The sequence below is a fragment of the Nansenia antarctica genome, assembly GCF_963989245.1.
Source record: "Nansenia antarctica genome assembly, chromosome: 7".
Lineage (NCBI taxonomy): Eukaryota > Metazoa > Chordata > Actinopteri > Argentiniformes > Microstomatidae > Nansenia > Nansenia antarctica.
In genome coordinates, this window is record NC_137677.1 from 48,392,217 (window position 1) to 48,404,005 (window position 11,789).

The 11,789-nt window shown below is 47.1% G+C and overlaps 1 protein-coding gene across 1 annotated transcript in view; it reads left to right on the top strand.

The window, feature by feature from the left end:
• caska (calcium/calmodulin-dependent serine protein kinase a) overlaps positions 1–11,192 on the top strand; it is a 96,673-nt gene extending 85,481 nt beyond the window's left edge. Inside the window, exons 17-25 of the mRNA XM_080536841.1 lie at positions 1,218–1,259; positions 1,848–2,044; positions 2,861–2,976; positions 7,289–7,369; positions 7,612–7,692; positions 7,789–7,991; positions 8,263–8,346; positions 9,202–9,228; positions 9,600–11,192. Of these exons, the coding sequence (XP_080392967.1) occupies positions 1,218–1,259; positions 1,848–2,044; positions 2,861–2,976; positions 7,289–7,369; positions 7,612–7,692; positions 7,789–7,991; positions 8,263–8,346; positions 9,202–9,228; positions 9,600–9,776 (1,008 nt within the window). The 3' untranslated portion in view covers positions 9,777–11,192. The remainder of the gene's footprint in view (positions 1–1,217; positions 1,260–1,847; positions 2,045–2,860; positions 2,977–7,288; positions 7,370–7,611; positions 7,693–7,788; positions 7,992–8,262; positions 8,347–9,201; positions 9,229–9,599) is intronic.
• Positions 11,193–11,789: the final 597 nt, after the last annotated feature.

Consider the following 11,789-nt stretch of genomic DNA (forward strand, 5'->3'; position numbering starts at 1 on the left):
AAACCAGTAACACCACTGTTTCATGTGTATCCACCATTCCTCATTAGCCTGAAACCTACCTCTGCAAACGCAACGCAAACCCAAGCTATAACATCACATTAAATAGAAATCTAACCAAGGGGAGTGGTCACATTACACTCCTACCTGGAATGATAACTGCTCAGCTAAGCTAAGCAAGCTGAGGCCGCACACCGAAGGAGGACATTGTGTACGTTTCTATGCACAGCTCCACCAGTAGAGGGCACTGTTGCCTTCAACAGCACAGCCAGGCCCTCTCCTAGACTGTCCCAGATACTGTATTTGGCTGCAGTTCAAATGCAGAGTCACGGCATTACACACACAGTCCACATATAGACCACACTCACTGAAGCCACATGCACGGGCAGGAGTTGGCCTCCAAATCACACGTGTGACATATGTGTCCCATAATCCCTTCACACCTTCAACAGAGCACTGCTGCCTCGTTCAAACGCGTCATGCATCCTTCCGACTTCAATCACTGATCTGAGCGGGATGGAGAGGTGCAAGATGCGTCACCTTCACCCATCTGAACGTGTCAGATCTATTTAATGAAGCAGAACAGGAAGGCATGCATGTTATAAGCATTTGAACTTACGGGCTTATGGTTTGTCATGACTTCATCGTCATAGTAGAACACGCAAGTAGTAGTCATCTCTAGACTTTGCCCCCAACTACTGCTATAGGGTCGGATATTGTTGTATCCCTCTACTTGTTGAAGCAGCGTTTTACTCAAAAGTCTTCGTTTTCTATATTTCACATCCACCCACCATTAATATGTCCCAAAATGTAATGACTTTGTGCATACAAACCTATATCCTAGTTGTTGAGTTTTATTTATAGATTTATGTTTGATGTACTTCCCGGAATAGGCGACGAAATGCATCAGGAAGTAAATCTAAGATTGCTGTTAGGATATGAGGCTCTGTTGTGCAAAATAATGATATTTGGGGACCATGTCAACGGAGGGCTGACGAGAAATATATTTTAAAAAAACAATATTATTGAGTAAAAGTTCTGCTTTAAGGTTTGCATTCGGGGCAACCTAATCTGATCTGAAATCTGTGGTTAGGGGGCAACCTCTACTTCCAGTTCATCACCCCACTCCCACGCCACTCCCCCCCACCGCGGTTGTAATGTTGTCTGGACTCTCAACACCCGTTTTACTGCATGACGTGTGTAATGCTTTCACATTCTAGATCCTACCCAAGACTCCAATCAAGGATAAAATGTCTATCAAGGTAAGATATAGCCCACGCAAAAAAAATAAACAGATATAGCTCACTCTGATTCATCCTTAAATCACTGTACCATCACTTCGTACCATCAAAGACGTACCCTAGACATTTCTGATGTTCAGAATAACAGACGGCTCTAGAGCTAGTTGTATTCCCACCTGCATGATGGCAGGAAAGGATGGGTTTTAACGAGTCCTGTGAGGGATTCTAATGAGAGTGGGTGGAAGGGTAAGCGATGCCTGTGCTATTAATACCATTGAAGCCAGAGGCTCTTTTATAGGACTGCTCTGTCTGGGCTCTCTCGTGGGAGTTAACACTCCCCCGTAGAGACAGGTCTCCAATCTGGCAACCCGGGGTTCAGTACAGCCACACACTCCGCTCCCTCTCCTCTCCACAGAATCAAGGTGTCTGGGGGCAACGTTGTTTATCACCGCCCGTATGCCCAGCCTTAGGACCAGCCCTCCCTACACTCTCTCTCTCTTTCTCTCTTTCTCTCTCTCTCTCTTTCCCTCCATCTCTCTCTCCTTACTGACTCTCCGCAGCTCACCTGGCTCTCCCTCCTGACCTCTGAACTTTGACCCTTTGTCTTAGATCTACGTGCGGGCGCAGTTTGAGTACGATCCCTCCAGAGATGACCTCATCCCCTGCAAGGAGGCGGGGATTCGCTTCCGGGTGGGTGACATCATCCAGATCATCAGCAAGGACGACCACAACTGGTGGCAGGGCAAGCTGGAGAACACCAAGAACGGGACGGCAGGACTCATCCCTTCACCTGAGCTGCAGGAGTGGTGAGGAGGGGGCAGAGCACCAGACATAGAGAACACACACACACACACACACACACACACACCCCTTTTCCTCCAAGGCAGTTTGAGGGCTGGTTCAGAGCCAATGCATAATCTCGAACCAGTTCTTCACGTTTCTTCCAAAGTGGCACCAAACCGCTTACGTGAGGGGGCTGGGGGCGGGATTATCGTGACCAACCAGGACCAAGAAATTGCCGTATCATTAATAGCCTATATTAGATTTCTTTGATGGTAATGTGATCGATACCAGCGTAGTCGATACTAGGTAGCTAGCTATATCAACCTAGCGAGCTAGCTTACAACAACACAAAAGGCTAGTATTAACATCTTACGTTCAGTGTTAATAATAATGAAAATGTGTAATTACCTTTCTTCTTGAACAACAGTACAGATAAATATTGTTGCTGTGGTGCTTGAAGTTGGCGCATTGCTGGGAAAGCGGAGACGTATGAGGATGTATACAGTGACATACCGGCCCGTGGAAAAGCAATCCGGTTCTTAGAAGGTTCACAAGTTGGACCAATGGCGAACCGGCACTAGCATCAGCCCAGAACTAGAGCTAGCTTTGCGTTGGTGGGAAAAGGGGGACAGTGGCGATGAGAAATGTCAGACACACCGGACTAAGAGACAGATCCCCCACACACACACATACACACACACACACACACACACACAAATAACCTAAAACCATAAGAGCATAGTGTGTATGAATGCCTCTCTGCTCAGGATTGGAATATGACATTCAGGCATATCCAAGTAGCAGCAGTAGTGATGTTCTCTGGGACGTTCTCTCTCCAGGCGCGTGGCGTGTATAGCCATGGAGAAGACCAAGCAGGAGCAGCAGGCCAGCTGTACCTGGTTTGGCAAGAAGAAGAAGCAGTACAAAGACAAGTACCTGGCCAAGCACAACGCAGGTACACACACACACACACACACACACACACACACACACACACACACCTCAGCTGTTACAGCATGGAATATGACAATGTCACGTGTGTGAGAAGGACGTATGACTGTCTAGATGGTATGGGGGGGGGGGTTGACAGGTAAGAGAGCTCTGTAGCCTGCAGCTCCAGTAACACTGTCATGACAGAAATAGAGAGTGTGTACACGGGCGCTAGCAGAGCTACTGAAATGGGATACGTGTGCTTGTGTCTGTGTGCAAGGCATGTGTGAGTGTGCAAGAAGGCGTGCGTGTGAGTGTGTGTGCGCATGTGAGTGTTTGCATGCACATTAATGTCCTGTTTGCACGTGTGGTTGCGTGTGACTGTGTGTCCGTGTCAGTGTGTGCATGAGAATTAGTTTTGAAGGCCTTCGTTCGTCTCCTCACAGTTGCAAAGATAAAAAAGGTCAATAGCACGAAAACAGAGGCCTACATTAAAGTGGCATACATGCCATCTATTGTACTGTACCAAAAGCTCTGTTGTATTCAACGCAGATAGTGTCACATCTGAGTTGCTCTGCAGAGGGCAGCACTGAGTCATATGTGCCACACTGTGTGAGCAGGCTAGGGAAACGTACAGGAGGAACCGCCACGTTTGTGTCTGCGACCAGGACTGGGATGGATCAGATGACATGGTGGGCTGGGGGAGGGAAGGAGGAGAGGGGAGGGAGGGAAGGAGGGGGTGGGAGGGCGTAGGTAAGGAATGGGAGAGAGGAGTAGGGGTGAAGAAGGCGAAGGAAGGAGGGGGAATAGGGTAGGAGGTGGTGTGAAGGAGGCGTGAGGGGTTGGGAGAGAGATGGAAGGAGAGAGGGAGGGAGAGAGGGAAGGAGAAGGGGGTTGGGAGAGTGAAGAGTATCAGGTGACCCAGGAATGTTGGCAGCACCTGCTGTAGATATAAAGTGCTACACCCACCCACCCACCCACCCACCCCACCTCTTCCCTCTCGACCCGGGCCAAGGTCACGCCGTGCTTCAGTCCTTGCCCTTTAACGAGCTTCTAGAACTGTGTGAAGCAGAGGCTAGAAAGCCTCTCTCCACCCTGTTCTGCTGTCAGTTCTGACCCTCGACACTGCCCGTCTGCCAGAGTTGAAACAGCCGTGGCACTGATCTCCTATCAGTTCTCGCTGCTGGACTGCCTCTGTGCCAAGGATGTGTCTGGGAAGAGAGAGAGAGAGAGATCAATCTGGCAGGAGAGACTGTATCCATCTCCAGCCAAGGGCTCCACACCCACATACACACACACACGCACAGACACACACAGACACACACAACAGCCAGAGAGGAGCATAGGGGAGGGCCAAAGCCTCCATAGAGACTGTGCTAGCCTCCTTATGAAGTTGGCCTTAGGCATCGATCCAGGATCAGCAAAGATGACCAACATCCAAGGGCAGGTTCACCCTACTCCAGAGGCCACGGGGAGCCGACATAGGGCTCACTAAAGGCAGAGCGGAGCTGCAACTAGAGATCAGCTCTTAATCCCCCACCAGCCCTGTTTACAGGGGACCTGGAGAGGACAGGGAGGGAGGGAGGGAGGGGACAGAAGGGGGGGGATGGTTGAGCCAGGGTATTATGTTGATTTTGTTGTGGGGAGAGTTCATTTTTAATTGTGTAAAGATGTTTACACAACGTTTGCTACAGCTGCACACCCAGCTTTTACCCAGGGATTATGGGAAGCAGGGGCCATGCAGTGTGTGTGTGTGCGTATGTCCATATCTGTGTGAATGAGCCTCTGAGGTGAGTTTAGTGCGAATGGTAAAGCACCACAAACAAGTCAATAACCTAACTAAGTAACGATTAACGCACTGTTCGGTTTAAGAAATAGACGTACAGAATATCAATCTAATGAAGTCTAATTAAGGGGCGTGATGTTTACCTAGGACTATTTCATACAGAACTCAAGAACACATTTGGGATGTGGTAGAACGGGAGACTCGCGGCTTGAAAGTGCCGCTGAAAAAATCAACAGGAATTGCGTGATGTAATCATGTCATCATGGACCAGAACCTCAAAGGAATGTTTCCCACATCTGCTGGAATCAATGCCACGAAGAATCGAGGCTGTTTTCAGAGCAAAGGGAGGCCCTACCCAGTATTAGTATAGTGTTCCTATTCCTAATAATGTGTCGGGTGAGTGTCTGTGGTGGATGGATGCATGTCTGGTGGAGGTAGAAATGGGAGGACGAGTTCATTGCAATGCGTGGCGGCCGTACAAGGAGCCCGAAGGAGGAAATGATGTTTGATACCATACCTCCGTGCATTCCAATGAGCCGCAGTCGTCCCATGTCTACCTCCACCGGCCTCCCCTGACGCATGTCCACATGATGATGTTCATATCCCCGGGCCTTGTTCAAATACAGCAGTGAAGATGCATCCCTCCTCACTGCTTGACTGGAGTTTGACTGTGATTGAAAGCGCTGTGTGTGTGTGTGTGTGTGTGTGTGGTGCGTGACAGCAGGTGTGCATCGCTGTGTTGTGGTACTGCTGCTGTATGGTAACTGCTGTTGTGTAACTGAACCGTGTTATGCCCCCCCCCTGTCCATCTCTCATGCTGTCTCCTTCCAATGGCCTCTCTGCATGTAAGTAACAACGAGTGACAGTAGTTAACGCCTCTTTGGTTAGCACCTCTGTCTTTCTCTGTCTCTCTGTCTCTCTGTCCCTTTACTCTCTCTCTATCTCTCTTTCTCTGACTCTTTACCTCTGTCTTTCTCTCTCTTTATCTCTTTTGCGCTCTGTATTTCTAGTCTTTCTTACTTCCCTCACTCCCTCTGCTTCTGTGTCCTGTCTTTGGTTCCTTTGCCTCCTCATTAACTGGGTAGTTTTGATCCCGTCACTTTCAACATTTCGGTTTTGTTTCTGTTGCCGCCCCCCCGGAGAGAGAGCCACAGAGAGAGCTCAAACAAAACTGAAAGAATACAGCTTTGCAGTGTTTTTGTGTGCATTTTTTTTTTTATGTTTGTGGGTGTTGTTGTTCAGTTGCAGTGTGTGGTGCCACACAACACAAATAGAATAGAACATTCTTTTCCCCCCAGGGACATTCCAGGGGTGGCATTCATAATCACAACGCACCTATTTGAAAATATTATAGATACACACACATACAGCATCTTAATGGATATTTGTTCATAGAAAATGAAGAGTCAGACTCAGACAGACAGAAGGCAAGATAGTGGGGGACAGACAGACAGACAGACAGACAGAATAGAGAGACAGACAGACAGATAGACAGACAGATACAGACAGTCACAGACAGATACAGACAGACAGACAGAGAGAGAGCTATTACAGAGTACAGGGGCTTGTTGGTGTTGTATTTCACACGTCAGCTACACAGATGACAGGCTCACATTACAGTCAAAGCAGAATGTGCAATAACCTGCACTGCAAGATAGTATGAGCTCTGCTGGCGTCCAGGAGGGCTCTCTGTCCTCTCTGTGACCTCCTTTTTCCTCCCATTCATATACCTCTCCTCTCCCTTCCCTCCATCATACCATTGTCTCTCTTCTCCACCATCCATCATGTCTACCAGCTTTTCGGTTTGAACTCATCAGGACCTCATAAACACACACACACACACACACACAGACACACACACACACACACACACACACACACACACACACACACACACACACTGGCAGATGGTTGTTTGTGCCACTTCTGGGATGTTACCTAGTGGTCACATCTGTGTAATGCTCAGGTCAGTGAAGATGATTGAATTCTAAAACATTTCCCCCCTCTCTCTGCAATCACATAGAAACACACACATACACACACACACACAAATCTCTCTCCTGCGTCTCATTGGATTAGGGCTTCAGCTTGTTTTTGAATAAATTGCTCTCCGGTTTATGATATTTGATACAATGATGTCTGGTTCCCAGATATGCAGGCTCACACAACTCTCGGGAGAGAACGTATATCTCTTTCCTTATCACATAGTTAATTGAACAGTTAATTACACAATGAACACTAATTAAGTTCCTTTTTTTTTTCTTCTTGTCACCAACTGTTGTTATGTCAAAGTCTCGATCCCTGTCCAATAGTATGACATGATCAGTAGCCTCGGTGCCAGTCTGTTTGTGCTATAGTCAGTCAACCAGCCATGGTCTTTCACAGCTCCATCTCAACCTCATATACATACTGTATATCCTATCATAGATTCTCCTGACTTACGGTTCAGGTTTGTCGCAGTCTGTGGATGTCGGTACCTCTCCTCCTCAACCTCACAATCTCTCTCTTTCCCTCCCTCCCTCCCTCCCTCCCTCCTTCCCTCCCTCTCCAGTATTCGACCAACTAGATCTCGTCACGTATGAAGAGGTAGTGAAACTGCCCGCGTTCAAGAGGAAAACGCTAGTCTTATTAGGTAAGTACAGTCCCTCCTCCATGTGTCCTATGGTGTAGTTATGTTGTTAGCAGAGGTTACTAGATAGCATGCTAGTGTGGATGGAGGGACAGCGTATTGTGGGTGCATCTCAATGGTCTACAGCAGCTCCCTTTTCTACTTGATCAGTTGTCAATGTCAATTCTGGTTGATATCTGTGAGGTAGACTGACAGTAGGACCCTGGGGACACGTGACTGACTGCCTGCCTGCCTCTCTTCCACAGGTGCCCATGGAGTCGGCAGAAGACATATCAAGAACACACTCATAACAAAACACCCAGACAGATTCGCCTACCCCATCCCACGTAAGACACGCACACACACACACACGCAGACACAGACACACACACACACACACACACACATTTATTTACTGTATTTGACCATTCATTCTCTCTCAGACACGACCAGACCTCCTAAGAAGGATGAGGAGAATGGGAAGAACTACTACTTTGTGTCCCACGACCAGATGATGCAGGACATCAGTAACAACGACTATCTGGAGTACGGCAGTCACGAGGACGCCATGTACGGAACACGACTAGAGACCATCCGCAAGATCCACGAACAGGGCAACATATCTATACTGGACGTAGAGCCTCAGGTGTGTGTGTGTGTGTGTGTGTGTGTGTGTGTGCGTGTGTGTGTGTGTGTGTGTGTGCGTGTGTGCGTGTGCGCGCGTGCAGAAACTGGAAAGCGATGCGTGTATGGAGACAGGGTAGGTAGGTGTGTGTGTGTGTGGGGACACCGTGTGTGTTGGGAAAGTCAAAGCCCAGTCTGTTGCCAGCATGTACTATATGTTTTGTATATCGAAAGTTGAGGGACCTTTCTCACACGTACACACACAGCTGACCCCTGACCCTGTTCTCCACTAGGCCCTGAAGGTCCTGCGGACAGCAGAGTTCGCCCCCTACGTTGTCTTCATCGCCGCGCCAACCATCACCCCCGGCATCAACGAGGTACGAATCGACATTGCATACACACGGTCACACAGTCACACACATTTCACAATCCAACTTTCATTTGACAGGGTTCCCACGGGTCCTTGAAATCCTTGAAAGTTTGTGAATTTGAGAAAAAAAAATCAAGGCCTTAAAAGTTTTTTACGACATGGGTCATTGAAAGTGCTTGAATTCCCCTCTCTCTCTCTCTCTCTCTCTCTCTCTCTCTCTCTCTCTCTCTCTCTCTCTCTCTCTCTCTCTCTCGTAGTAGACTATGTAGACTTATAGTAGATAAGTCACATTGCTTAACTTAACACAGTATCTTTACACATATTTCACAATATTGTTTTGCTGTGCTGTGGTAGAGAAGGCAAGAGACTACTTGCCTCTACATTTAAAAGCCTCTCTTTTTAATTGTTGTCTTTGAGCGGATAGTTCCTATTATACAAATTCTCATCTAGATCTGTCTCAAACTATGCCGTGTTGGGTCCTTGAATTTGAGGGAATTGAGTCTTGAAAGTCCTTGAAAAGTGCTTGAATTTGATGTTTCAGAAGGTGTGGGAACCCTGATTTGACCCATTAAAACCTTACAATGACCCAACGTGGTTGTATGTGCTGCTTCAATACATACGTACAGATCTTACAAACATCTTACAAACATCTTTCAAACACGACACACGTGTATGAATCCTGACATGGACGTCTGCTGTCTCCACCGTGTCAGTCCACTGTCTGCATGTGGTTCTAACGCCCAGAGACACGCTCCTCCACCTGTCCTCTCAGAGTCTGCACTCTTCTGTCTTCCTCTCTCACCCTCTTTACTCACCCCATTATTTTGCACGCTGCATGCATTTGTCTGGCACTCCCTATCAGCTCCCCAGGTGGTGCAGAAAGCTGCCAGTAAGTATGAGTAGACAGAGCAGTGACTGTATAGACGTGTGCGTGCGTGCGTGTGCACCTTTCTGAATCTGTGTCTGTATCTATCTATGTGTGTGTGTGTGTGTGTGTTTATGATTTATTCATCCCGGTTCAGTCCCATTGAGACGTGTGTGTGTGTGCTGTTTGGTAGTCAGTCAGTAGTGCCTGTTGTGTGGTGCTCCACCTCAGTACAGACAAGCTCTCCTCGTACTCTCCTTCACTCTCCTCTCGCTATGGTTGACATTTTAGTTCCAGAGCCCCTCTTCTTCTCCTTCTTCACTTTTCCCTCTCTCATACCTTCCTGAGCTTGCTCTCTCTCTCTCTCTCTTAACCCCCTCTCTCTGTCTCTCCAGGATGAGTCCTTGCAGAGACTGCAGAAGGAGTCTGAGATCCTCCAGAAAACGTATGCCCACTACTTTGACCAGACCATCATTAACAATGAGATAGATGAGACCATCAGACATCTGGAGGAGGCTATAGACCTGGTCTGCACCACTGGCCAGTGGGTGCCTGTCTCCTGGGTCTACTGAGCTAGACACAACCCCTCCTCTCCCCCTTCTTCTCCTTTCTCTCTCTCTCTGTCTCTCTCCCCTGTCCCCCCTCTCTTCTTCCTCCTTCTCCCCTCCTGCCCTGCCTCTCTCCTCCTCCTCCTCTTCCTCTCTCTCTAGCCCCACCCCCTCTCCTGGTGATGCATCTGCGAAACTCCCATCATTCCTCGGAAAAGAAAAGCACCTCAACCAATCAGAAACCTCTGTGCACTGCGCACGACCTGCAGCAGCCAATCAAGATCATCTGTGGTACTGCACATGACCTGCAGCAGCCAATCAGACTCTGCCCTTACAGACTACCTAGCCGTAGTGTTGTATAAACAAAATAAACAAATGAGTATTGTCATGTCTGTAATAGCTAGGAGGCAACATTTTTGTAGATGTTTGTTTTAAAGAGACAGTACTGAATCTCCTCCCCTGTGCACTGCAGCCCCCTCACACGTGACTGTCTGTGCTCCCACACTGTAGTCCTGCTGGGTGTTGTAGTTCTTAGCTCGTAGCTCTCTAGACGCTGTTCGTGGGTACTCTCTCTCTCAGCAGACTGAAGAAAAGCACATAAACTCTGCAGTGTCTCATCTCGTCTACCACATCATTACCCCCTGTCTTCTTCTGTTCATCCCTCGCCCTCATTAACAGTCTCCTGCATTCATATACTCATACAGTACTGGTTCTCTCTCACGTCACTCTCCTTTCGTCATTCATGTTGTTCTGTCCAATGTCTTTGTTCATTTCAACGGTACTGTCATCACCTCTCGGCCGGTGTCGCCCCCCCCCCACTCCCTAACACACCTTTTTCCAGGTACTGTCTCTTCTAAATGAATCCATAAATGTTTTAAAGATTTGAATGAGGCGTCATGCATGTGGACATTTGAAAGCTTCCATGCTGTCAGTCAGTGTTCCCAGTGTTCTACTGTAACCTCCCACTGAAGAAGAAAACATTCCAACCGTTTGGAAGACTCGACTCAAACCAAGGGAAGCAAGATGAGCAAGAAAATAACCAACAACAACAAAAAAAGATAAAGACCGTTGACTTGACACCTATGCACATCCCTTGCATTTTGGGTGACATTTCTAAACAACTTGATTTTTAAATCAACCATGTAGTGAGATGTGTTTGTAAATTGTCTCGATTTTGAGTTGTCGTATAAGAAGATCAAGACGGGGGAAATTACACCTGATTCCTGATTTGCCAATTCAGAAACGTGTCGTCCGAGAGTATTAATGTTTTAATTAAGTTGAATCAAAGAAAGATAAATGCTGATTTTTATTCTGCAACCGTGTAACTGTTTGGAAAAAAAATTGCAAGTTTTTGCAAGGTAAACACTTTGCAAGGGAAGAGGAGGCAGTTTGTGCATCTGGCTAACCGTGTATATGAATATGACAGACTGATGATATATGACTGCCCCTGTGTAAATTACTCTGCAATGATAAAGTTCTTCAATATGAACCGTTTTTTAAAATATATTCGCTTTTATGTGTTGAAAAATTAACACCATCAGTGTTTCTTGTTAGTTTTTTTTCCCTAAAGACAGACAAACAGACACACATGTACACAATCTGAAATACTTTACTTGGATGCATAATAAGATATGGACGTACAAAGGAATACAATATTTAACAAATGTGTTCACTAGTCATTTTTATAGCATTTAACACATACACAGGATGTGTGTAATTTGTAAGTGTATGCTGGCAATAAGTGTGTAAGCATGGTGTGACAGTAGGTTAGTACTAGCCTGTTGACAGGAAGTAAAAAAAATCCTCTAATGAACAACTGGGCCATACTGACCATGGCTGGGAGGAGAGGGTAGAGCCACACACAGACACACAGGGCAGAGATGGTAGGGACATACACACATAAAAGACGGATTGAAACACAGACATTGGAAAGAGAGCGTAGGTTGATTTTAAGTGTGAAAATGCAGGGTGAGCCAAGCACATACCACTAGGCTTGGCTGAACACAAACACACTCAAAGGCTAATAAGACGGGCAAG